Below are 27,183 nucleotides of genomic sequence, written 5' to 3' on the forward strand. Positions count from 1 at the left end.
AATTCTCTCTTCATATCCTAGAAATCGATTCGTTCTATTCAAATGATTAATATTTCATGAGATAATTATTCGTTTGAGCCCTATCTTCTTTTGTCATGGGCAAAATACACCCATCAGAGGAGGACAAAATACACTCAGCAGAGTCCAGAGGAGATTCTCAACTTACCAATGTATATTTACTGTTGTTCTCTTCCTTTTAGGCGTCTGCACGCTTCGCAAGCTTTAAGCCTATCTCTCTAGCGTGAAAGGCACCCCGCCCACAAAAGACCACTCTAGCCCTTAGCTCAACTCCACTTCCTCCCATATAAAGCCTAATTTTTCTAACTAACCAGTTGGACTCTGGAATAATCCACTTGACTAGGAGAAGGGGAAGAGAATGTTTGTAAATTTACCTCTAATCGGATTTTGATTTCTATTATTTTAAGTTGGCAGAAAATTCACAGCACTGTGGTTCTTAGCTCAATATAGGGAATGGACTCAGATAAAACAGTACGTGTACTCGCTTCCCTTTTCCTTACTTCATCACCACCACCCCCTGCTCGCTTGGGGTCATATGCACCAGCCCAGTTCGCCCCGCCCCGCTTCCACGCAGGCGGGGATTGGTCTCGCTGAGCCGGGTGGCGGGAAAGGCTGCGGCCGGGGGCCTGCGGGCCGTTGGCTCCGCGGGGATCCTGAGGACCGGCGGGGAGCGGGTGAGTGTGTGGGAGAGAGGGCTCTAGCGGATGGCGTCCTTTCGGAGCCGCGGGTGCACTCTTGGCAAGTGCGGAGTCCCCTTTCCCGCCGCCAGGTTTAAAGACGGGGCGGGGCACGCGCTTTAGGTGCGCACGCGCAATTCTTCACCCCCAGTCCGAAGTAGGTGCCGCAGTGTTCCCCGTTTGCCTGAAATGCTCCTTTGTTCTCCCCGCGCCCCTCAGTACAGTTGGTCTTCGCGCAGGGGTGGGGACGTGATGGGAAGGGGCTTGGAACTCTTGAGGTAGAACCGAAAGGTCCAGGGCATTTTCACTTCGGAACTTCCTTCCCATCCAGTTCAGACCCCAAACAAGCGCAGCTTAGCGATCAGCATGTCGCTTGACTTGAATCTTGGGATTTTACGGCATCGATTTCTCATTCCCTTCCCTCCTTTCTCTCTGGTATAAGACTTAAGGAAGATACAGTTTTTGCTTGGGTTTGTTAGCTGGACTGTCAGCCACTAATTAAGCTCCTTCCCTTGAGTCTCAATTCTTTGCCCTTCGAGCTGCTACCAGAGTTACTTTATAAAAAATCAATCTGGTAATTTCAGATTATATTTAAAACTCCTCATTGGCCACCCACAGTTAGGCTTAAATCCTTAGTCGGCATCCATGGCCCTTCACAGTCAGATCCTCTCAGCTTCATTTTCTAAAGTTCCCTAACATTTTTTCTGTATCATGCATTTGACTCTGTCACATGGAAAGGGTGTATGCATTGTGCTGTTTCATGCCTTGGTACCTGTGCCCTGCTGTTCCCTCTACTTGAAGTTCTGGCCATGTCTTTGCCAAATGAACTTCTCTTTCAGGACTGAGCTCACTTGTCCCTCTGAAAAACGTCTGTTTCCAGTCCCCCCCCCCCCCCCCGGCCCTCCCCCCCCCCCCCGACCTTGGCCAAAGTAGTCACTTCTTTCTTTGTGTTCTTGAAGTTTCGTACCTCCCTCTATTATCAGTGTCGCTGATACAACCTAGTAAAAGGTTCCTGAGCTCCTAACAGGTACCATGCACTGTGCTCTGTGACAGGTGGACAGACAGAGATGAATAGGACAGAGTTCCTGACCTTAAGGAACTCAGTCTGTATGGAAAAACTCATGTAAATGAGCCCTCTGCAGTTACTGGGTGACAAGTCTGCCCTGGCTTTCTTACTCCTCTCACTTTATCCTCTCTTGAGCAAGCTTACTTACTGTCACAGTTTCACACACCTTGTATCCTGATGCCTCCAAATCTCCAGCTCCAACTTTTCCTCCCTCTACTTCAGTTCCAGTTTAGAAACTGTTTATTGATCATTTACATTGTGCTGGTCACAATGATTCCTGATCTCAAGGAGTTTATAATTTAGTGCAGTTGTTAGCAGTGGATTGAGTTAGAATCAGCAGGTGAACATTTTCAAAACACTCTGGTCCAAGCCCCACCCATTATAAATTTTGATTTTGGTAACTAGACTGACAATTCAAAGGTGAAAAAGAAATACTTTATGCCCTCAGGGAATATGCCCTCCTCCTAAGGGAGGAAATTTCAAACAATGTTTAAGTATTACAACATGGTCTGTAAATGCCATGATGGAAGTATATTTATGGCACAAAGTAGACACAAAGGAGAGAGAGGTCTCCTGCATGGAAAAGTCAGGAGGAGGTACCATTTGGGCAGAGCCTTGAAAGATAAAAGGATAGACTTTAGGGCATTCACTAAGATTGTCTTGAGAGAGTAGCTTAAAAAGTAATCAGGGAGATTATGAAGGACTTTGTACGTAGACATTTGCAGCTGCTGAAACTTTAGTTTTGTGTTACAGTAGTGCATGTTGTGGTAAAAATTCAGATAGTACTAAAGTGAAAGGTAAATATTTCTTTTATTGTAGCTCCCCCCATTCTCCCCAGAGACAGTCACCATGGAGTTTCTTATGTATTCATTGAAAGGTTTTGTTTTGTTTTAAGTTTATTTATTTTGAGAGAGACAGAGTGTGAGGAGGGGAGGGGCAGGGACAGAGTGAGTCTCCCAAGCAGGCTTCACAGGATCATCTCAGAGCCTGACACAGGGCTTGAACTCAAGAAACTGGGAAATCATGACCAGAGCTGAAATCAGAATTTGGGCGCTTACCTGACTGAGCCACCCAGGTACTCCATCCATTGAAGGGTTTTAAGCAGGGTGGTTATATGGCCAAATCTAGTAACCATTTTGTGAATACTTAAGAGAACAAGATGAGGCAGGAAAAGAAGTTAGGAAGTGGTTGAGTAATCTAAGCTAGAGATACTCAGGGTCTGAACTAAGGCAGTACCAATGGGGATTTATAGGGGCTGGATAGGAGAGCTTAAGGAAGTAGAATTAGCCCGAGTTAATGACTTGAGGTATCTAGGATGACGCCTAGCTTTCCTATGTGAATGACTGAGTAGATAGTGTCAGTCCCTAAAGAGATCCAAACTAGAAGTAGAGACACATTTGGGGGGAAGGTATTCCATTTTGGACATGTTGAATGTGAGGTATCTATGAGGCATAAAGATGGAGAATGCTATTCATTAGTGAAATAGGAGATCGGCACCATGAGAGCTCAGTATGGCAAGGGTATAGGTTTCCTGGCTAATGACAGAGATGGTGGTTGAAGCCATAGGAATGGAGGAGTTTGCCCAAGGAAGCTGTGTAGTGTAAGTCTGGAAGAGAAATGAAGACAAAGGCCTATGAACATCTGTGCTTAAGGAGGAGAGAAGGAGAAGCCAATATGGGGTCAAGGAAAGGTATTGTTTTATGTTGGATTTTCTCCTCCCTGAGATGGAAGAGCTTTAAGCAACTTACATGGGGATGGGCCAATATAAAGAGAAGACTGGAAACATGAGAAATGAGGAACAACCAGGGTGCCTGGCTGACTCAGTCAATGGAGCATATGACTCTTGATCTTGGGGTTGTAAGTTTGAGTCCCACATTGGGTATAGAGATGATTTAAGAAAAATAAAATCTTAAAAAAAGAGGAACAGTCAATTAAGGGACAGGAAGTGATTGATTAATCACAAATGGAGGGCTTAAATTAGAACCAAAGAAGTCTGGGTGGGACTTGAAATATGTACATTTTTAGGCTTGGGCAGAGAAAATTGAGAGAGTTCTTCCTTGTCTGATGACCTCAGTTGTTCCCTAGAGGAAAGGGGCAGAGACATCAAATGAGAGGTCCAGGAAGCAGTGCAGTTGTGGGGCTTGAGGATAACAGTAAAAGCTAGTAACAGTAGTTCCTTGAGAATGAGAATAGGAAGTGAACTAGGAACACTAAAAAAGATTTGCTGGGCCACACTGAGGTTGGAGCCTGCACAGTGGTTATGTACCATTCTGCACGGTTGTTTGGTTTTCTTCAGCAAGAAGACTGAAGGTTGGAGACTACACAGTGGTTATGTACCATTCTGCACGGTTGTTTGGTTTTCTTCAGCAAATCTGAATCATGATTTAAGTTCGAGTCTAGAAAGTAGATGGTTGGATTGATCTGAGGTTGGGATCTTTTGTATGGTGAAAGCAGGGAAAGGAAAAAGATTGACACACCTCACAGAGAGTGATCCAATAGTAGGTTACGGGATACTGCTTGTGCCACCCCAGTTTGATCATTTGCTTTTCAGCTCAAAAATCTTCAAGGACTGACTTCTGGCTTTTGTTCTAAATCCTTGAATTGGTAGACAAAGACAAGGTTGTCCCATAAAGTCAGTTCCAACCCCTCATTTCTACTGCTTTCCTGTTAGTCTCACCTGCCCAGAGTAGCTCCCTCCCTGCTTTTGCTCTGGCAGTTCTCTGTCTAAATACTCTTCTGCCTCTCAGCTGCCTGAATCCTGTGCAACCTTTGAAGGCCTGGGTCTAATCACACTTCCTCTGACAAAAACCTTCTTGACCACTTTAACCTGAAAAGAGCCCTAGTTTTTCAGAAATTTTTTTCAATATCACTTAATTAGAGCTTGTACTGATTTGTCTTTTATGTTGTTTGTTCTATATCGGGTGGGCTTTATTTCTGCAACTAAATTTCTTAAATTGCTTTAGCACCCACACAACATTTGTCTTTTCACCTTGGGGGCTCTACGTAAGCATTTAGTGATTGACTATAGAATCCAGTAGATGGAGAGGAAGTTAATATTTTGAGAGTCCTTACTTTGTGCTTAGCATTCAGTAAAGTGCCTGGTATCAGTGCTTCTCAAATGATCTTGGTAAAGGGCAAGGTAGGTTTCTCCCCCCAAGCTGTTACACATCAGTACTTTTCTTTCTTTCTTTTTCCCCCCAGGTTTACTGAGTTACAATTGACCTATAACATACTTTTCTAAAAACACTTTTTTTGCAAAATACTGGGACTGTTTGATTACTAATGATAAACAATTCAAGTAGTACTAGAGTGAAAGATAAATGTTTCTCCTACCCTAGACTCCTCCTCCCCCGTTCTCCCCAGAGACAATCACTATGAAGTTTCTTACATAGCCATTGAAAGGTTTTAAGTAGGGTGGTTATATGGTCAAAATCTGGTAACCATGTTATGAATAGACTTAAGACTGGAAGCAGGGATAGAGGTTAGGAAGCAGTTGAGTACTCTAGAGATAGTCAGGACCTGAACTAAATTGAATTACTAGAAAAATAACATGAAAAAACTACAGAATGTAGACTTTTAAAAATTATTAGATTCAACAAACATTAACTCTCACCTGCCGTAAGACATTCTAAATGTGTACGCTTTGTGTCTGTACTGTATGCAGACTGCTAACAGTTTGTGGACCAACAGTGGTCTGCATGCCATGCTTTGAGTAGCACCGCTTTCCATGCATGATCTGATTCAAACTTCCCCGTTTATTTTCTTACTATACTGACAAGGAAACTGAGGTTTAGGTTAAGCCACATACCCAAGATCACCAATTTGGTACTGGACAGAACTAGAATCCAAATGCCAAAAGTCATTCTGTTCATACTAATGATCAAAGCTGGTTCTTAGAGTTGATTTGGGGCAGAGTTTTTGTTTGGTTTTATTTTGTTTTCAAGAAGTGAGTTAATTTTCTAATTTCAATACCAAGTGTATTTAATATTTTATCCTTTGTTTTTATTTGGTTCTTGCATTTTGAGGCCTACAAGTATTAATTTCAGAGGAATAGTGCTTTGTCTGAACCACTTGGTACTTAGTTGAGTGACAACAGTAACTAACATCCCTTTAAATGTCAAGGTCTGCTGGCTGTAAGATGTTTGACAAAGTTCCCAGCTGTCTGTGATAAAATGTGAAAGTAAAATAGAGTTAGTTTTTTTCATAAATTCAAGTTTATAAAATTTAATGGACTGTACTTTGTCCTGAGATTTTATTTGTAGTTTTTTTTGAAATGTTTATTTATTTATTTTGAGAGCGATAGAGAGAGTGAGTGTACATGCATGCACACGTTGGGGAGGGGCACAGAAAGAGAGAGAACCCCAAGGAGGCTCATGCTGTTGGCACAGAGGCCAATGCAGGGCTTGATCATGACCTCGAGATCATGACCTGAGCCAAAATCAAGAGTGGGACACTTAACCTACCAAGCCACCCATGCGCCCGCTTTGTTGTTTTGTTTGGGGTTCTTTTTTTTTTTTTTTGGTGTTTAAATAGTGAAAATAGAACATATAGTAATTGTGTGGGAAGTTTTTTTTGTAAACAGCTTTATTAAGATATAATTTACATACCATAAAATTCACCCTTTTAAAGTGTACAGTCCACAGAGCTGGACAACCATTACCACTATCTAACATTAGGATATTTTCATCACCCCCAAAAGAAACTCTGTAGGTACCTACTAACAGTACTCCACCTCTCCGCCCCCCCCCCTCCCCCCCCATTCTGGCAACTGCTAATCTACTTTGTGTCTGTATGGATTTGCCTATTCTGTGGACATTTCATATAAATGGAAGCAAACAGTATGCAACCTTTTGTGTTTGGCTTCTTTCACTGAAAATAACGTTTTCAAGTTTCATCCATATTGGAGCATGTATCAGTACTTCATTCCTTTTTATTGTTAAATATTCCATTGTTTTTTTATTCCATTCCATTTTTGTTTATATCTGTTCATCGGTTGATGGACATTTGGGTTTTTTTCCACATTGTGACTATTATAAATAATGCTATGAACATTCGTGTACAAGTTTTTGTGAGCACATACTTTTTATTTCTCTCAGATAAATATCTAAGAGTGGAATTGCTGGGTCTTATGATAACTCTGTGTTCAACATTTTGAGGAATTGCCTATTTTCCACAGCAGCTGAAATATTTATAAACAGCAGTATATGAGGGGTGTGTGTGTTCCTAAGTATCCTTAAGTTACAAAATTTAAAGTTGGCAACCTTATGTTAGTCTCCCTAAATTAAAAAAATAAAAAATTAAAGATCTATCTATGAAATCCAGAACTTTGGAGGCCATTGCTTTCACAAAGCAAACCAAAAAATCCGAAAAATCTATCCAGGAGTTTATTATTGAAAAAAAAAGAGAATTTCCCTCTTTTCCATTGATTCTTTGGCAAGCCAGGATGGTGCTGGTTTTTCTGTTTTGCCTCTGTTATGAGTGAAAGAGGCAGCATGGAGGAAGTTGTTTCCAAAACAGAAAATTCAGGAAGTGTAATAAAGTGCTCTGATTAGAACAGAGAAATTACAGACTTGTGTTTATCTGTTTGTCCCATGACTGGAAATAGTGTGTACGGCTTCTCCTTTTCCCTCTTTGCAGGAGGAAAGGATTTAGTGGAGCTAACTATTGTGAAACCCCACTCTCTTGTCTGTGCGTCAGGATTAACCTTTCATGTTCACAGCAACACAAGAGTTTGGGCTGCTTCAAAACTCATTTACTGTTTAAAAAAAATAATAATAATAATAAAATAAAATGCAAAGAGGGAGCGCTGCTGAAAGAGACCAGAGGAGACTTTGGGAGAAGACACGAGGTTCCTGCATCCCTGTGGGTGGAAACAGTGAATGGACAATAACTCTCAGTCAGCCAGCCCAGCTGCCCCCATTCCTTCTGAAGAACTGTTAGAAGGAGACCTTTGGGCTAGGAGAGTGGGAATGGGAGGGAAAACCTGTGAGCACAGCAATGGCTACCTTTGCTGTTTTTATTGAAAAGTACCATTTTGCTACAAGAATTGAAAACAGTGAATACCTTTATTTATTTATATTAAAAAATTTTTAATGTTTAATTTTGAGAGAGAGAGAGAAAGCAAGAACATGAGTGGGGTAAGGGCAGAGAGAGAGAGGGGTACAAAGAATCTGAAGCAGGCTCTGTGCTGACAGCAGAGCCTGATGTGGGGCTCATACTGACAAACTGTGAGATCATGACCTGAGCCAAAGTCGGCCGCTTAACCGACTGAGCCACCCAGTCACCCCAGGATACCTTTATTTATTTATTTTTAAGTTTCTTTGATTGAGAGAGAGTGCACGTGCCAGTGGGGGAGGGGAAGAGAGAGAGGAGAGAGAGAATCCCAAGCAGGCTCTGCGCTGTCCGCACAGAGCTTGGTGCAGGGCTCAATCTCATGAACCTCAAGATCACGACCTCAGTCAAAATCAAAAGTTCAACCCTTAACCCGACTGAGCCACCCAGGTGCCCTGAATATCTTTATTTTATTTATTTACTTTTTTAACGTTTACTTATTTTTGAGAGAGACAAAGTGCAAGTAGGGGAGGGGCAGAGAGAGAGGGAGACACAGAATCTGAAGCAGGCTCCAGGCTCCAAGCTGTCAGCACAGAACCCTGACGCAGGGCAAGCTGTCAGCATAGAGCCCGATGTGGGGCTCGAGCCCATGAAATGTGAGATCATGGCCTGAGCTGAAGCCAGATGCTTAATTGACTGAGCCACCCAGATACCTCCGGAGCATTCACATTTTTATGTGGTTGTTATTGTGAACATTCTACTTTATGTGCCTTTTTAAAAATGTAAGCCTTTGAATTTTTATTTTAAACGCCTGTTTTTAAAATGTTCGTTCATTTTTTAATCCCTTTTTTTAAATGTTTATTCATTTTTGAGAGTGAGAGAGCATGTGTATGCATGCACGTGCCTGAACAGGGGAAGGGCAGAGGGGGGTGGCCAGAGGATCTGAAGCAAGCTTTGGGTTGACAGCAGAGAGCCAGATGCAGGGCTCTAATTCACAAACCAAGAGATCATGACCTGGGACACGTGTGTGGCTCAGTCAGTTGAATGTCTGACTTCGGCTCACATCATGATCTCACAGTTCATGGGTTCGAGCCCGCATCAGGCTCTATGCTGACAGCTCAGAGCCTGGAGTCTGCTTCAGATTCTGTGTCTCCATCTCTCTCTGCCCCTTTCCTGCTTTCACTCTGTCTCTCTCTCCCTCAAAAGTAAATAAACATTAAAAAAATTTTTTTTTAAATAAAAGAGATCATGACCTGAGCTGAAGTCAGAAGCTTAAATGACTGAGCCATCCAGGTGCCCCTAAGCTTTTGAATTTTAGTGTGCAGTGTTTTTTTGTTTTTTGTTTTTGCTTTTGATATTTATCCATTTTAAGAGAGAGAGAGAGCAGGGGAGGGGCAGAGAGAGGAAGAGAGAGAAAGAATCCCAAGCAGGGTCCAAACCCAAGACCATGACTTGAGCCAAAACCAAGAGCCGGATATTCAACCAACTGAGGCACCCAGGCGCCCTGCAGTTAGTTTTTATATGATATATTGTTTATTAACATTCCAGAGTTTTCCTAACTGTTCCCAGACTTGGGATATCTGACTTGTTTCCAATGCTTTGCCATTAAAGATAACTCATCTATAAACATCTTACTGAAGTGTATATTCTCTATTCTCTCTGAGACTCTGAGACTGTTTCTTTACCTGTGAAATGGAAATGATTGTATTTATCACTTAGGTCTATTGTGAGGTTCAAAGTGAAGTTAAAGCTATGAAAACATTTTATAAACTAGAATGTATTAGGAAGAGGTATTGTTTTTGGTTTTGTATCAGTGATTACTTCTCTTTTTTGAATTGTTTTGTTGGGTTGTAATCTCCAAAATGAGCTCATTGGTTCAAAGGTTGTAACCCAGGATAATCCATTAATTCAAAATTAATTCTTTCAGAGGCACCTGGATGGCTCAGTCAGTAGAGCATGTGACTCTTGATAAAGACTTGTTTATGAACCTTAAGGGAAAGGACATAACTGAGATTATATAATAGCTACTTTTTGTATATGTGTGTTAAGCTTTTCCTTTTATGAAACATTGGTGTTAATAGATGTTCATGGGGTTTTTAAAAAGTTTATTTTTAATGTTCCTATTTTTAATATCCTTACCAGTCAAGATTGCTTCTCCAGCTTGTGGGATATATAATGGTACATGAAATCATAAAGCATGAAAACCACTGATTTTCATTTTTACTTTATATTATCCATCTGAGTTTGCAATGTGTTGTGATGTAACTTAACTGGATTTTCATAATACAATAACCGTATAATGGAAGTGGGGTAGGGATCTGTCAGTTCAGGACCTCTGGGGAGCAGACACTGAGATAGAGTTAGGAGTGCCTGTGATAGATCAAGGGGCTAGCAAAGTTGGGGGCGGTGAGAGTCTCAGCTGAGCCAGTGAGAAACTCAGAAGCAAAGATTGCCTAATAGAGGAATCCTTGTTGGACAGAAATGGCTAGGCCCCAGTACCCCTATGCTTATCATTAGCTGGGGGACTGCCCAGGAAGGATGGGACTGAGGTGGATCCTGGAGGAGCTGTCAGCTAGCTGCATTCTTTGCAGCTGAATGACAAGTTCTTTTCTTTTCTTTTCTTTTCTTTTCTTTTCTTTTCTTTTCTTTTCTTTTCTTTTCTTTTCTTTCTTTTCTTTTCTTTTCTTTTCTTTTCTTTTCTTTTCTTTTCTTTTCTTTTCTTTTCTTTTCTTTTCTTTTCTTTTCTTTCGAGAGGGAGAATCTTAAGCAGGCTTCATGGAGCCCCAAAGAGCCTGATGCAGGGTTTGATGTCATGAGTGTGAGATCATGACCTGAGCCAAAATCAAGAGCTGGACGCTTAACCAACTGAGCCACCCAGGCGCCCCCATAAGCTCTTTCTTGAAGAAAAATCTCTGAACGGGCACCTCTGTGGCTGCCACAGCATCTTTTCTGTGACTGACTGACTTGGTGAAGAATAGGAAGGAGGCAGTGAAGCTAGGACTCTGATCCCACCTCTGACCATTGTACTGTTCTTTGTGTTTGTTTCTACTGAATGATTCTCCTATGAAAGAATTGAGTGCATTCAGAAATGCATAGGACAACATTTAGTAAAGGAGAATAAGACAATCAGATTGTAAGTGGTCTGGGAGAGGAAGATGAGACCAGACTGAGTAGCTTCTAGTTAAATGAATGAAAAGAGTGAACTGTAAGTTTTCTGTCCCTGGCTGATTTTTTTAATAGTGTGTTCCACAGCTGAAACACCTGTGAGAGCTCTGTTATTCCAGTTCTTTTTTTTTAATGTTTATTTATTTTTGACAGAGAGACAGAGCATGAGTGGGGGAGGGGCAGAGAGAGAGGGAGACAGAATCTGAAGCAGGTTCCAGGCTCTGAGCTGTCAGCACAGAGCCCGGTGCGGGGCTCAAACCCACAGACCGAGAGATCATGACCTGAGCTGAAGTGGGACGCTCAACCGACTGAGCCACCTAGGCGCCCCTGTTATTCCAGTTCTAATGAATAGGCCCAAGATTGCCAGCTTGCTTCATAACCTGAAAGCTTTATAATAGGTCTTCTGACCCGTTTCTTCTTCTGCTTTGCCTGTGTCTTTCTGGTTTTGTCAAAACTGCAGGGGATTAGAACCTGAGGTCCTGTGTCTCTTACATAACATCTTCCCTTCTCATGTCTGCAAGGGCTGCTCCTTTGCTATCTCCTTTCCCCTCCCCTATCTTAGTTTGGTTGCCAGGCAATAGGTAGTCAGGTAACAGGTAGCTCTTACTACCTCTGTTAATTTTGCCTTTCAGGTAAAGTGGTGATGTGTTGAAAGCAGATGTTTGAGTACTCTGCTGGGCCAATTTTACATATACTGAATCTTTATATAGAATTGATCTACAGTGGAGGAGGCAAGATATAGGGGAAGGAGAGATGGGACTGTATGAGGTTATCTTTCTTATTAGAGCCTCGCAGACATGGCTTTGTCTCTCTTGTTAGAAGACTTTATCATTTCACACCTTGTAGTGCCAGAGTGGGATGCTGTGTCTTATTTTGAGGAGGATGTGCTAGTTCAGCATCTTTATGGACCGTTCTGTTGTCAGCTTCCTAGGCTGCCACTTGGAGAGAGCAGACAGGGAAGCCCTTCAGTCTGGGTGTGTGTGCGTGTGTGCACATAGGTAAGCACACCAGTGATCTGTCTGGAAAAGCTGGAAGGGGCGCCTGGGTGGCTCAGTCAGTTAAGCATCCGACTCTTGATTTCAGCTCAGGTCTTGATCTAAGAGTTGCGAGTTAAAGCCCCACACTGGGTTCCACACTGTGGAGCCTACTTAAAAAAAAAAGAAAAAGAAAAAGCTGGATGTAGCTAAGGAGATAATCAGAGATCTCACACACTATACCTACCACACTGAACCCCAGGTCTCCGGGTCTACAGGTCCTATGAGAAAGGGCATTGAAGAGAAGTCTCCCTTCAGACTTTATAGTTGGTCATTCAGTGAATGTTTTACAGGCTCACTCTTGGTGGGCTAAGCGTTCAGAAAGTAGATTAGCACTAGGAGGGGGTAGAGGATAGCAGGTAACCTGGAGAAGTAGACCAGTTACATAAATGCAAGGAGATAACATCAAGCATTAAACCTCAGTCAGTGTCTTGGATACTATCCATTTCCTCTGGGGGAACAGGGGTGGAGTCAGGCTGGAGGTAGGTATGGAACAGGGAAAGGTCTTTTTAGAGGAAGCTACCAAGGGCTGAGAGCAGTGTAGCTGAATGTGCTGAGGGGACAGGATTGACAGATATTCCCGATTTTCCACAGGAACGGGTTAGTAAATGCAATGTGTTTGTGTGTGTCTGTGTTATCAATGTCAGGTTCTGAAACATCCAAGATTCTGAATCTCTGCCTACTTGATTATCCGATGAGGGTGTAAGGATTTTAATCAAAAGAGACGTGCTTTAGAAAAGGAAGATGATTCTTCTCTAGAGAAAGATGGGGAGTTTAATCAGTTTAATTCTTTTCCTCACCCATTCTGTTAGACACTAGCTTCTACTAAGATTCCCAAAATTTAAGAGTAACATTGGGGAGGAGAGTGAAGGAACTTTCTCCATGCATCTCCAGTGCCTCAGATGCCTCAGGGCTCCTAGAAGTGTTAGAGCCTACGTAGCATCACTGTATGGTCAAAGTTGGGTTTTTGAGCCCTTGTACATAGAGCTGTAACAGGGTGTGTGGAAGGGCTATGGGAGGTGGAGGGAGCTGTAAAGGAGAGGGAAGCTCATTTCCCCCCTCCTCTAAAAGGCTACAGAGCTCTCTGAGGGTGAAAGTTTCAGAATTGATGCCTTTCTCTAACCAACCTTTCTATGCATTATCTTGACTCTGAAACAGACTGTTTTCATAGTTTCAGTTCTAAGTTATTAGAGTATGGGGCAGGTACTTAATTCTTAGGCTTGGAGCCTCCTTGTTTTTTTGTTTTCTTTTTGTTTTTTCAATGTTTATATATTTTTGAGAGAGAACATGCATGAGTGGGAGAAGGGGCAGAAAGAGGGGGTTTCTGAAGGGGTCTCTGCGCTAATAGCAGAGAGCTCGATATTGGGCCTCAAACTCAGGAACTGGAGATCATGACCTGAGCTGAAGTCAGAACTTAACTGACTAAGCCCCCCAGGTGCTCCACCTCCTTGGTTTTGGTTAGGTAGAAGCCTTAATTTAAGCTTTTCCTGGAACTAGGATTAGCACTTTTGGTTCTGAAAAAAGCGAAGCATTTGAGGACCTTGTTCAGAATACTCAGAGCATTAGGGTCCTGTTCTGTTCCCCTCTCCCTTTCATGGAGAGAACCCTACATTTGTTTTCTTTCCCTGTCTCTACAGGCCTCATCATTTCTGTGTCCTGCTTCTACATATCTTATATCTCTCGTGGTCGGACCACTGGTGTGTGGACTTGTACATGATGAATTGTGAACTTCTAGCCACATGTAGTGCCCTTGGGTACTTAGAGGGAGATACTTACCACAAAGAACCAGATTGCTTAGGTGAGTACCTTTTGGAGAAAACAGGTACAAAACTTGCTTGAATCGAGGAGATCTGTAGAATTTCTCAAGTCCTGGGTATGAATAGCACATGGGCCAAGGTGGAGCTTCTTCCAGGGTTTCTTGTAAGTGTTTATTCTGTCCCTAAAGAGAGTGTAAAGGATTTGATCCGCTACTTGAGGCATGAGGATGACACTCGCGATGTGCGGCAACAGTTGGGGGCAGCCCAGATCCTGCAGAGTGACCTTCTACCCATCCTTACCCAACACGGCCAGGACAAGCCTCTCTTCGATGCTGTTATCAGGTTGGTTCCCCAGCGTTTTAACTTTTACCATGCACCAGCCCTTGGTGTTTGAGCTGATAGGTTTTGGTGGGGTTTGTTTTGTTTTGTTTTTGCTTTTTTTTTTTTTTCTAGTAAGTTTTTTGGTTTTTTTCCCTTTAATTTTAATTTACATCCAAATTAGTTAGCATATAGTGCGACAATGATTTCAGGAGTAGATTCCTTAGTGCCCCTTACCCATTTAGCCCATCCCCCCTCCCACAACCCCTCCAGTAACCCTCAGTTTGTTCTCCATATTTATGAGTCTCTTGTGTTGTGTCCCCCTCCCTGTTTTTATATTATTTTTGTTTCCCTTCCCTTACGTTCATCTGTTTTGTCTCTTAAAGTCCTCATATGACCTCAGTCCTATGATATTTGTCTTTCTCTGACTAATTTCACTTAGCATAATATCCTCCAGTTCCATCCACGTAGTTGCAAATGGCAAGATTTCATTCTTCTTGATTGCTAAGTAATACGCCATTGTGTGTAGATATACGTATATGTATATATATGTGTATATATACATATATATATATACTCCATTGTAGTAATACTCCATTGTATACATATATGTATATATGTATGTGTGTGTATATATACATATATATGTATATATACATACATATATATATGTATATATATGTATATATACATACATATATATATGTATATATATGTATATATACATACATATATATGTATATATATGTATATATACATACATATATATGTGTATATATATGTATATATACATACATATATATGTGTGTGTGTATATATATATATATATATATAATACTCCATCTTCTTTAAATATTCATCCATCGATGGACATTTGGCCTCTTTCCGTACTTTGGCTATTGTTGATAGTGCTGCTATAAACATGGGGGTGCATGTGTCCCTTCGAAACTGCACACCTGTATCCCTTGGATAAATACCTAATAGTGCAATTGCTGGGTCATAGGGTAGTTCTATTTTTAGTTTTTTGAGGAACCTCCATACTGTTTTCCAGAGCGGCTGCACCAGCTTGCATTCGCACCAACAATGCAAAAGAGATCCTCTTTCTCCGCATCCTCGCCAACATCTGTTGTTGCCTGAGTTGTTAATGTTAGCCATTCTGACAGGTGTAAGGTGGTATCTCATTGTGGTTTTGATTTGTATTTCCCTGATGATGAGTGATGTTGAGCATTTTTTCATGTGTCGGTTGGCCATCTGGATGTCTTCTTTGGAGAAGTGTCTATTCATGTCTTTTGCCCATTTCTTCACTGGATTATTTGTTTTTGGGTGTTGAGTTTGATAAGTTGTTTATAGATTTTGGATACTAACCCTTTATCTGATATGTCGTTTGCAAATATCTTTGCTTTTGTTTTTTAATTTTTTTAATATATATATATTTTTATGTTTATTTGTTTTCAAAAGAGAAGGAGAGAGCATGTGAGCAGTGGAGGGGCAGAGAGAGGGGAACAGAGGATCTGAAGTGGGCTCTGTGCTGACAGCAGACAACCCAATGCGGGGTTCAAACTCACGAATCACAAGATCATGACCTGAGCCCAAGTTGGACGTTTAACTGACTGAGCCACCCAGGCACTCCATGAACTGGTAGATTTTGGTGTTTGACTCTGGTGGGGAAATGTAAGAACATCTCCCTCTTTCATTGTTTCTCCAGGCTGATGGTGAACTTGACACAACCAGCTTTGCTCTGTTTTGGCAGTGTGCCCAAAGAACCAAGCTTTCGTCACCATTTTCTGCAGGTGCTAGCCTACTTGCAGGCCTACAAAGAGGTGAGGTTTTCCTTCAGAGTCCCTGGGGCAGAAGTTGGGGGCAGTAGGGAAGGAGAAGGTGGGTGCCACTTAAGGTCCATTCCCCTATCTTACAGGCCTTTGCCAGTGAGAAGGCTTTTGGAGTCCTCAGTGAAACTTTGTATGAGCTGCTACAGCTGGTGAGTGGGTCTCCACCTTCCAGGATCCCAGGGGGCCATCAGTGTCTTGCTCCTCCTCTGGGCAGGGCGCCAGGCTGGGCATTGTCAGGACAGCACAGTTTGGAGATATGGCCCCAGTCCTTGCAGATGTATAGTCCCATCCATTGTCTCTGGCTGCCTCCAGAGTGCTTGAACTCTTTCCTTCCTTCTTTTTTTTTTTTCTTTTTTTAAAATGTTTATTTTTGAGAGAGAGAGAGAGAGAGAGAGAGAGACAGAGTGCGACCAGGGGAGGGGCAGAAAGAGAGGGACACATAGAATCTGAAGCAGGCTCCAGGCTCTGAGCTGTCAGCACAGAACCCCATGCTGGGCTCGAGGTCATGAACCGCAAGATCATGAATTGAGCCAAAGTCAGACACTTAACCCTGAGCCACCCAGGCGCCCCTCTTTTCTTCCTTCTTAATCCTGGTTCTCTTCTCAGCCTACGTCCCCCAGCCTGGGTAGATGCTGCCTGCCTTCCACAGGGAGTGTCTTCCTCTGACTGTCCTTCTGACTAGGGCTGGGAGGAACGACAAGAGGAAGACAACTTGCTGATTGAACGGATCCTGCTGCTGGTCAGAAATATTCTCCATGTTCCAGCCGACCTTGATCAAGAAAAGGTGAGAGGTTGTCTGCTTTCTTATGCTTGGTTAGGATGAGGTGCCCGTTTTTGCTTTTCTGCCCTCTGACAGGTCAGGGGGAACCTTGCTCAAGAGATGAGTTGGAGAGGGGCGCCTGGGTGGCTCAGTCGGTTGAGCGGCCGACTTCAGCTCAGGTCATGATCTCACGGTCCGTGAGTTCAAGCCCCGCGTCGGGCTCTGTGCTGACAGCTCAGAGCCTGGAGCCTGTTTCAAATTCTGTGTCTCCCTCTCTCTGACCCTCCCCCATTCATGCTCTGTCTCTCTCTGTCTCAAAAATAAATAAATGTTAAAAAAAAATTTTTTTTTTTTTTTAATTAAAAAAATTAAAAAAATAAATAAATAAAAATAAAAAAAAAAAAGAGATGAGTTGGAGAACTTCAAGGCAGGGCAGTGAAACTGAATGACCGCTCTTCCTCCCCTTATCACACTCACTGCTCAGAGGATCGATGATGACGCCAGTGTCCATGACCAGCTTCTCTGGGCAATTCACCTCAGTGGCCTGGATGACCTGCTTCTCTTTCTGGCCAGCTCACCTTCTGAGCAACAGTGGAGCCTGCATGTGCTAGAGATTGTATCCCTTATGTTTCGTGACCAGGTGAGTACCTGGCCTATTTCCCCAGTCCCTTCATCCATGTACTTTTCTGCTATATAGCCAGAATTACTCTTGTAATAATGGCCGAATTATCTGGTGGCAGATGGGGAACAGAGTAGCTACCTCTTGAATATGGGGTACATTCAACAGTCCTATTTAATTCACCTTTTCTGTCCTCACTAGGATTGAACCTACAATAAGGAATGACAGTCCTTCTGACTCTTTCCTCCTTATTCCAAATCTAGAACCCTGAACAGCTGGCGGGAGTAGGACAGGGGCGCTTAGCTAAGGAGCGGAGCACAGATGTGGCAGAACTGGAGGTGTTGCGCCAGAGGGAAATGGCAGAAAAGAAGACTCGAGCCCTTCAGCGAAGCAACAGGTGAGTGGCAGGGATCTGCCCTACCCATGTTCCATCCCATCAGTATGGAATGCTAAGGCCAAAGGCTAAGATAGTGGTGATCAGATAACACTTTGCAATTTCAGCAGGCTCTGATGTGCTGATGAAAGAGAATGGGGATAAAGCTTCCAGAGAATTTGAGGAATCACCCTGGACTTTTTTTTTTTTTTTTTTTTTTTTACTGCAGACATTCTCGATTTGGGGGCTCCTACATTGTCCAGGGGTTGAAATCCATTGGGGAGAGGGACCTCATCTTTCATAAAGGTCTCCACAATGTGAGTATGCTCCCATCTTGGGTGAGAACACTGTGGAGTTAAAGGTACCTAAGAAAGGTAAGCAAGTGGGGCAGCTGGCTGGCTCAGTCAGTGGAGCATGTGACTCTTTATCTCAGGGTTGTGAGTTCAAGCCCCATGTTGGGTGTAGGGATTACTTAAAATCATAAAAGTGAAAAAAAAGAGAGAAAGGTAAATAAGCCTCTCTGGAAGTAAAGCATCTCTGTTCCTGGGCTTAGAAAGTTGGAGACCGTAGGAGGGGCCCCTGGGTGGCTCAGTGAGTTGAGCGTCCAACTCTTGATTTTGGCTCAAGTCGTGATCTCACGGTTCGTTGGTTTGAGACCTATGTGAGGCTCAGTGCTCACAGTGCCAAGCCAGCTTGGGATCCTCTCCCTCTCTCTCCACCCCTTCCCTTCTCGTGCTCTCTCTCTCTTCCTCAAAAATAAATAAATAAACTTAAAAGAATACTCACTGTTGTTTTTTTTAATGTTTATTTTTGAGAGAGTGTGAGCAAGGGAGGGGAAGAGAGAGAGGGAGACACAATCTGAAGCAGGCTCCGGGCTGTCAGCACAGAGCCTGAGTGGGGCTCATACCCACCAACTGTGAGATCATGACCTGAGCCGAAGTCAGACGTTTAACCAACTGAGCCACCCAGGAGGCCCAAAAGAATACTCTTTAAAAAAAAAAGAAAGAAAGAAAGAAAGTTGGAGACTGTAGGAGAAATAGAGCCTCTGGCATTATTGTCTTTACCTGTATCTTCATTTAGTACCAGAGGGAGAGAACCTTCTAAGAGTTTCTTCTGAGAAAACGGTTGCACTAGGGATGTGGAAAGAGCTGCAAGGGGAGGGTGGTAATGAGGAGTAATTCTGATCCCCCAACGTACACCCCCAGCTCCAAAACTACAGTTCAGATTTGGGAAAGCAGCCCCGAAGGGTGCCTAAACGTCGGCAGGCTGCCCAGGAGCTGTCCGTTCAGCGCCGCTCCGCCCTCAATGTGAGACTCTTCCTCAGAGACTTCTGCTCTGAGTTCCTGGAGAACTGTTATAACCGGCTCATGGGCTCAGTGAAGGTGAGAACCTAGGGAGGATGGGATAGGGAGGTGATGGGACCAGTGGTGGGTAAGAAGGGCAGCTGGGGAGGAGCCTGAAGGAGGCTGACCCCAGAGTGTGGACTAGAAGTTGGGCAAGGTATAGGGCACCCTTGAGAGATGGTGAGGATGTTAGGAAGGAGTGGGACAATTGGGACAGTTTTAAAAAAGCTTAGAGAAATTGCCCCAGAGGAAGGGGAAAGGAATGTGGAGAGACCTGGGGAGAACAAGAGAGGGTGGAAATTCTGGTCCTAGAATATGGTTATAATGGTGTCTAGGGTTTATCCCATCGTCATAGGACAAGGAGAAAGTTGGAAGCCCTGGGGTCACAGGGTGGTCTTTTTCTCCTCGACATTAGGATCACCTGCTGCGAGAGAAGGCTCAGCAGCATGATGAGACCTACTACATGTGGGCCTTGGCTTTCTTCATGGCCTTCAACCGAGCTGCCTCCTTCCGGCCAGGCCTGGTTTCTGAGACCCTCAGTGTCCGTACCTTCCACTTCATTGAGCAGAACCTCACCAACTACTATGAAATGATGCTGACGGACCGCAAGGAAGCTGCCTCCTGGGCACGTCGGTGAGTGGGATGAGAACTGGGGTCAGAGTGGGTATCTCAGCTAGGTTGGGAATCTGAGTTCCTGAATTCCAGGTGGTACTTTCTTCCTGTTTCAGGATTAAGGTGGTAAGGATGGGGAACAGGGACTGGCTGGGTCATTCTTTTTGATGGCACCTTTTTTAGGGAAGGTTTAGAAGTGGTACGTTTTCCATGAGCCAGTTTCCTAAGTTGTCCTCCATTTCTCCTCTTTTCCTCATCTCACAGGATGCACCTGGCCCTGAAGGCCTATCAGGAGCTGCTGGCCACAGTGAATGAGATGGACATGTCCCCAGATGAGGCTGTGAGGGAGAGCAGCCGCATCATCAAGAGTGAGACCCTGGCCTGTCTCTGACCCTGGCCTTTCCTATCTCTTGACCACAATCTCACTCTTTGCAGTCCCAACTTCATCCATCTCTCCCTTTACCAAAGTTTCCAGACCAATCCATCCATTCCTTTCTCTTCTCCATTCCTAGACAACATTTTCTATGTGATGGAGTACCGAGAGCTGTTCCTGGCACTCTTTCGAAAGTTTGATGAGAGATGTCAGCCACGCTCTTTCCTTCGTGACCTGGTAGAAACCACTCACCTCTTCCTCAAGATGTTGGAGCGGTTCTGTCGGAGCCGTGGGAACCTGGTGGTGCAGGTACTGGGCAGCCCCGGCATGTGGACAGTTTGGAAAGAGCCATGAGGGAAGGGTCAGAGAACAGGGAACTCTCCTCATATTTCTGCAGCTTAAGCTCACCTGTTAGAACTACTCTGAACTAAGGAGGGCAAAGGGTTTGTTGGTGTTGCTGATGTGAGTCTACTATAGTTTCCTTTTTTCATTTAGATTTATTTCCAGTGTAACATAAATATTTTAATTCATTTAGGAAGCATTTATTAAATACCTACTGTGTGCTAAGCACATAAACTATGGGGATTCACAGTTTTAGAGTTTAGTAATTATGCTGTGATCCTTCTTGGTTATACTTCAGAAGCATTGTAGTAAGATGGAAAGAACCCTAAATTAAAAGCCAGAAGGTCTGGGATCTCATCCTATATTAGTTACCGTTAGAATAACTCAACCTGCTCATATGGGTCCCCAGATCCCTAAACGTGGGATTGTAATATGAGCTTGAAATGAAATAAAAGATTAAAGACGTGCAAGACCACGTTGGGGAGGGACAGAGAGAGGAGGAGAGAAAGAGAGTCCCAAGCAGGCTCTCTATCAGCATAGAGCCTGGCTCAGGGCTTGAACTCATGAAAGGTGAGATCCTGACCTGAGCCAAAATCAAGAGTTGGATGCTTAAACCAAGTTAGCCACCCAGGTGCCCCTTCTTTGAGTAGAATTTCTTATCCTCATTGTAAATCTGTTCATTTTACAGGCTTGGTTAAGCTAGAACTGCTTTTGGGAAATCTCTGATCCCAAGAAATAAGTTAAATACTACTCTTAAGTTTTGCCATGGCATTTTATGCTCAGCCATATTCTAGGTCTTACCCATACTGTACTATAATTTACCTATCTACCCACCTGTCTCAAGATTCCACTAGATTGTATGCTCCTCAAGGGCAAGGAAATACACTGTTCACTGTTGCTTCCCTATTGCTTATGAATAGCACACAGTTGTCATTCCGTGACTATTGATTATTAATTAATTCAGACCTCTGGTGAATGAATTAATAGAGAAGACATTGATGGGAAAAAGTCCTCTTAGCTTTTCTGTCGTCCTAACAATGGTTCTTTCTCCATAGAACAAACGAAAGAAAAGAAAGAAGAAAAAGAAGGTCCAAGATCAGCCTGTTGCTTCTGGTAATGTCTCCTATAGCACAGGGGAACTAGAAGCTATGTGGCCATCCCTGGCCGAGCAGCTACAGTGCTATGCCCAGGTAGGTAGTTGCAGAAAGTCTATCTTTCTCAAGGGTAGTGCACCGATAGGCTGTCTGGGTTTCCCTCCTCTGTTCCCATAGCCTTAATCCCTCTCTAGGATCCTGAGCTCAGTTTGGACTCCATGGTTCCCTTTGATGCGGCCTCAGAGGTGCCAGTGGAAGAGCAGCGGGCAGAAGCCATGGTGCGGATCCAAGACTGTCTCCTGACTGGCCAGGCCCCACAGGCCCTAACCCTCCTTAGGTCTGCCCGGTAAGAACCCTGCTCATCCCTTCTCCTGGATTCAGCTCCTGGATTTCGGGGGTAGGGGGAGGCATTCACTGTGGTACAAGGTTCTTTGCCTTCAATTGAGAGAAGTCCCATCAGAAGCATGGGGGCTCTGTACTGAGCACTGAGTCCTGGGGAGCTTGGATTGGCTTTGTGGGGTTTTTGTTGTTTGTTTTTAAATGTTTATTTATTTATTTTTGGAGAGAGTGTGTGAACAGGGGAGGGGCAGAGAGAGGGAGACAGAGAAACCCAAGCAGGCTCCACTCTGTCAGCTCAGAGCCCGACATGAAGCTCAAACCCACAAACTGTGAGATTATGACTTGAGCCGAAATCAAGAGTCCGACACTTAACTGAGTGAGCCACCCACGCCCCCCTGCTGTTTGTTTTTATTTTATTTTTGAGAAATATCAGAAAGCACAATTAATTGGGGGGAAAATATAGATAATTCTATTGGCTGAAGATAATCATCATTAACATTTTGATGAGTAATCTTCCAGGCTTTTTAATCTTCTGTGTTGTATATAGATCTATACAGCTTCTTTTACAAAAATGAAACATTGTATATGCTGTTTTATAGTATTTTTTTACTTCTTAATATATTGTGAGGATTTCTTAAGAGATACGAGATATATTGCCATAATTGTTAATGGCATCATGAAATGTACATTTGTTCAACCAAATGTCAGACATTTAGATTGTTTGCATGGTGATGTTCATTGCAATGTGGCTTATTTTTATTAAAATTTTTTTTCTTAATATTTATTTATTATTATTGAGAGACAGAGAGAGATAGAGCATGAGCATAGAAGGGGCAGAGAGAGGAGGAGACACAGAATCCAAAGCAGGCTCCAGGCTCTGAAGTGTCAGCACAGAGCCCCATGCAGGGCCCAAACTCACAAACCGCAAGATCATGATCTCAGCTGAAGTTGGACACTTAACCGACTGAGCCACCCAGGCCCCCTAAAATTTTTTTTAATGTTTCTTTATTTTTGAGAGAGAGAGAGAGAGAAAGAGAGAGCATAAGTGGGGGAGGGGGAGAGAGAGAGAGGGAGACACAGAATCTAAAGCTGGCTCCAGGCTCCAAGCTGTCGGCACAGAGCCCGACACGGGGCTCAAACCCACGAACCGTTAAGATCATGATCTGAGCCGAAGTCAGATGCTTAACCAACTGAGCCACCCAGGTGCCCCTCGTTGCAACGTGGCTTATGAGGGAAAATTTCCCCAGAGTCTTTGTTTTATCTTTGAGTGACAGTTTGCATTCTCTTTCTGGCTGCAAATGAAATTCCTTCTCTCACTTCTCACTTCAAATTATAACTCATATTCTCCCCGGTTAAAGTCTTTTTTTTCTTTGGGCTTCAGGGAGGTGTGGCCAGAGGGAGATGTGTTTGGCTCTCAAGACATTTCTGCAGAGGAAGAGATCCAATTGCTGAAACAGATTCTCTGTGCCCCGCTTCCCCGTGAGTCTCCATTTCCTTCACATCTCTGTCCTTCCAGTTCTTTTCTAGAACCAGCATCACAGAGATCCAATAATCCTCGGTCTTTCTTTTTTGTTTTCTGTTGGGTTTTTTTTTTAATTTTTTAAAGTTTATGTATTCATTTTGAGAGAGACAGAGAGCAAGCGGGGGAGGGGCAGAGTAAGAGGGAGAGAAAGCATCCCAAGCAGTCTCTGCACTGTCAGCGCAGAGCCCGATGTGGGGCTCGAACCCATGAAACAGGAGATCATGACTTCAGCCAAAACCAAGAGTCAAGTACTTAACCGACTGAGCCACCCAGGCGTCCCTAATTCTCACTCTTCCTATAGGGCAGCAGGGGCCAGAGGAACAAGGGGCAGAGGAAGAAGAGGAAGAGGAGGAGGAGGAGGAGGAGGAAGAGTTGCAAGCGGTCCAGGTGTCAGAAAAAGAATTTAATTTTCTGGACTACCTGAAACGGTGCGGGCTGAGCAGACTGAGTTGGTCCCAGGTTGGCGACTACAGAGCTGGGAGGGCCATCACTGTCTTTCTCATGCTGACAGCCTCTTTCTCTGTGTCTTGGTGCAGTTTTGCAAGCTCAACTGTTGTGCGAGCCTACGTGCTGCTGCTGCGGAGCTACCGACAGAACAGTGCCCACACTAACCACTGCATTGTCAAGATGCTGCACCGGCTGGCCCATGACCTCAAAATGGAAGCCCTCCTTTTCCAGCTCTCCCTCTTCTGCCTCTTCAACCGTCTGCTTAGTGACCCAGCTGCTGGGGCCTATAAAGTGAGGGCATACCAAGGAACAGGGATGGAGAGGCATAGGGGGGTCCGGGGGTAATGAAGGGTAGTCTGCAAGAGATAAAGGGTGCTGAGTGATGTCAAGGGCTAAGAGAGGAGAGATCGGTGAGGAAGTAGGCAGGCAGGTGGACGGAGCTGGAGGGGCAGGGTAGGGGAGTCTGAGTGAGGAGAGGCAGCTGGGAATAGGTAGAAAATGGCTGGAGGGCCTGGTTTATATGTCCATTTAGGCCAGAGGTTTCACAGCAGCTTCCTCATCCCACAGGAGCTAGTGACTTTTGCCAAGTACATCCTGGGCAAGTTCTTTGCGTTGGCTGCAGTCAACCAAAAAGCCTTTGTGGAGCTGCTGTTCTGGAAGAACACAGCTGTGGTTCGAGAGATGGCCGAGGGCTATGGCTCTCTGGATGGCGGGTGAGCTTCAGGATGGGAAAGGATGGGCAGTAATGGTGGGTGACACAGTCACAGACTGTCAAAGCTGGAAGAGCTTGCAGATCAGATAGTCTGACTTTCTTCCTCTTCAATAGGTGAAAAAATAAGCTCCCAAGGTGAATTGCTTTCCCTGAGATCACCCAAGAGAGGAAGTGGGTCTGGAGCCTATCTCCTGTCTGCTCTAGTTTCCTTCCTTCACCAGCCTTCGTGGGGATGGTCAGTTGGCAGTGGGGTGGCCCTTGTCCCAAAGGTGCCCTGTCCCAAAATGTGCTGGGAAACCATAAAGATTCATGGAAATGTTTGCCTCTTTCCCTGTAGCTCAGCTCCTCTCCTTTCCCCATAATCTGCTCAGCCCCTGCAGTGTCCGCTTCCGTAGGCCCAACCCAGAAAATCTCTTCATTTGGCCTTTGGGTTCATAAGTGGAAGGAGAATGAAGGAAAGGAAGCACACCTTAGGCCACTGCTAGTGGCTCCTTTCAGTCACCTGCGTTGTCCTTCTTGTTCCTTTTGGAGCTGACCAAAGAGGGCCTTTGGTCTGCTCTTTGGGGCCAACATCCTACATGTTCCCTTTCTCCTCTCCCCATTTGTCAATTTATTTTTATTTTTATTCATTTATTTTTTTAACATTTATTTATTTTTGAGACAGAGAGCATGTGCAGGGGAGGGGTGGAGAGAGAGGGGCACAGAATCCGAAGCAGGTTTCAGGCTCTAAGCTGTCAGCACAGAGCCTGACACGAGGCTGTAACTCACAGACCATGAGATCGTGACCTGAGCCGAAGTCAGATGCTTAACTGACTGAGCCACCCAAGCACCCCTATTTTTATTTTATTTTATTTAAGTTTATTTATTTATTTATTTATTTTGAGAGAGAGTTTGTGCATAGGACGAGCAGAGAGAGAGGGAGAGAGAGACTTCTAAGCAGGCTCTGCACTGTCAGTGCAAGCAGCCTGATGCGGGGCTCAAACTCGAAAACCCATGAGATCACGATCTGAGCCGAAATCAAAGTGTGTGATGCTTAACTAATTGAGCCACCCAGGCACCCCTCCTTTCCCCATTTAGATCTTCCAGTCGCAGACCCCCGGTGTGGAGCCCAGAGGAGGAGGCCCAGCTTCAGGAACTGTACCTCACCCATAAGGATGTGGAAGGTATGAGTCCTTGAGATCTGAAGATTTTTGAAGCAGGCAGCCTGAGCTCCAGGACCCCTTTTTACTGCCTCACTCCCCCTCCATGTTAGGTCAGGATGTGGTAGACACCATCTTGGTGCACCTGAAAACCCCTCGGACACGCAAGCAAGTTATCCACCATCTGGTACGGCTGGGACTGGCTGACAGTGTCAGGGGCTTCCAAAGGTAGAGGCACATGTTCTGGAGGGCATTGAAATTGGGAGTCCTCGGTCCTCAGTTTGCTCCCTGGGCCCCCTCTTCCACTGACGTCTCCTTAAGCAGGAAAGGAACCCATATTGTACTGTGGACAGAAGATCAGGAGCTGGAGCTGCAGCGGCTTTTTGAGGAGTTCCAGGACTCAGATGGTGAGTGGAAGCTCAGGGAACCTTGGAGATGAGAGAGCCGAGCTGGCCATTGCTTCCCCCTGCCTCCTGTTCCCAAGGAAGGCTTATCTCATTCCTTCTTTCCACTTACCATACCTGTGGTGTCATTTGTGAGTGAATTGAATTAGCCTCTTTCCAAAGACCTCTGCTGTCTTTCACTCCTCCGTTTCCCCTGTTGCTTTAGGGAACTTACACTTTCTCTCTTTGTAGATGTGCTAGGTCATATCATGAAGAATATCACAGCCAAACGCTCACGGGCCCGAATAGTGGATAAGCTGCTGGCTCTGGGGCTGGTGGCTGAGCGGCGGGAGCTATATAAGAAACGCCGGAAGAAGCTGGCACCCTCGAGCTCGGTAACAGTCTTTCCCTGGCTCTGCAGGCTGGGCCCACTCCCCCTGAAGTGCCCCTCAGAGGTAGCTCACCCAGATTCTTCCTGCCTTAAGCTCTCTGGCTAGGTGTCTTCCCCTCCACACACACACACACCCCACCAGTTTCCAGGAGTGGTCAAGAACCAACGGACTCCACTCAGTTCTTCATCTTGTTTCCTTTTTAGCCTAATGGAGAGGAGTCCCTGAAAGATTTTTGCCAGGAAGATCTGGAAGAAGAGGAAATCCTGCCAGAGGAAGAGAGTGAAGAAGATGAAGAGAAAGAGGAGGACTCAGAAGCAGAGCAAGCCCAGGGTAGCTCAGTGCTTTCAACTGAAAACCTTGGGCAAAGCCTGTATCAGGAAGGTGAGGACTTGGCCTACGAGAGATGTCTCAGGTGGAGGGGTTGGTAGTATGGGCCAATTCTAAGTTTCCCTCCTTCCCTTAGGCTTTTCTGCTCCCCTCCTGTGGCTCCAGAACTGCCTGATTCGAGTAGCAGATGATCGAGAAGAGGATGGTGAGTGGATAAATGATGGTTTTCGGGGCTGGGGTACTGGAGGCTGCTGGAGAGCTGGCCGTGGGATAGATGACCAGTTCTTTCTTCAAAACTTCACCACATGACTACTGGCCCTATTCTAGGCTGCTCGCAGGCAGTGCCTTTGGTGCCGTTGACAGAAGAAAATGAGGAAGCAATGGAAAATGAACAGTTTCAACGGCTGTTGCGCAAGCTAGGAGTTCGGCCTCCTTCCTCTGGGCAGGTAAGTATGCCAGTTACGGTATCAGCTATGGCATATTACTGCTAT

The 27,183-nt window shown here is 44.5% G+C and overlaps 1 protein-coding gene across 4 annotated transcripts in view; it reads left to right on the forward strand.

Annotated features, from left to right (window-relative positions):
- The first annotated feature begins 575 nt into the window (after positions 1-575).
- The window catches only part of TIMELESS (timeless circadian regulator), a 30,025-nt gene continuing 3,417 nt past the window's right edge, over positions 576-27,183 (forward strand). For 2 of the 4 annotated variants that reach the window (XM_086713057.1, XM_086713061.1), the window contains exons 1-26: positions 576-692; positions 13,649-13,809; positions 13,957-14,110; positions 15,792-15,906; positions 16,002-16,064; positions 16,598-16,699; positions 17,160-17,315; positions 17,558-17,691; positions 17,897-17,984; positions 18,873-19,049; positions 19,426-19,643; positions 19,887-19,990; positions 20,135-20,304; positions 21,393-21,527; positions 21,626-21,777; positions 23,152-23,249; positions 23,594-23,720; positions 23,829-24,030; positions 24,307-24,452; positions 25,529-25,614; positions 25,704-25,818; positions 25,915-25,997; positions 26,226-26,368; positions 26,569-26,746; positions 26,829-26,897; positions 27,020-27,138. In XM_086713057.1, the coding sequence (XP_086569183.1) occupies positions 13,725-13,809; positions 13,957-14,110; positions 15,792-15,906; positions 16,002-16,064; positions 16,598-16,699; positions 17,160-17,315; positions 17,558-17,691; positions 17,897-17,984; positions 18,873-19,049; positions 19,426-19,643; positions 19,887-19,990; positions 20,135-20,304; positions 21,393-21,527; positions 21,626-21,777; positions 23,152-23,249; positions 23,594-23,720; positions 23,829-24,030; positions 24,307-24,452; positions 25,529-25,614; positions 25,704-25,818; positions 25,915-25,997; positions 26,226-26,368; positions 26,569-26,746; positions 26,829-26,897; positions 27,020-27,138 (3,219 nt within the window). In that variant the 5' untranslated portion in view covers positions 576-692; positions 13,649-13,724. Of the gene's footprint in view, positions 693-2,815; positions 2,837-12,504; positions 12,612-13,648; positions 13,810-13,956; positions 14,111-15,791; positions 15,907-16,001; positions 16,065-16,597; positions 16,700-17,159; positions 17,316-17,557; positions 17,692-17,896; positions 17,985-18,872; positions 19,050-19,425; positions 19,644-19,886; positions 19,991-20,134; positions 20,305-21,392; positions 21,528-21,625; positions 21,778-23,151; positions 23,250-23,593; positions 23,721-23,828; positions 24,031-24,306; positions 24,453-25,528; positions 25,615-25,703; positions 25,819-25,914; positions 25,998-26,225; positions 26,369-26,568; positions 26,747-26,828; positions 26,898-27,019; positions 27,139-27,183 lie in introns of those variants that run through there. The other 2 variants (XM_086713059.1, XM_086713058.1) reach the window with 2 other exon arrangements.

This window comes from Puma concolor, chromosome B4 (assembly GCF_028749965.1).
Source record: "Puma concolor isolate L17-30 chromosome B4, mPumCon1.1.hap2, whole genome shotgun sequence".
Taxonomy (NCBI): Eukaryota; Metazoa; Chordata; class Mammalia; order Carnivora; family Felidae; genus Puma; species Puma concolor.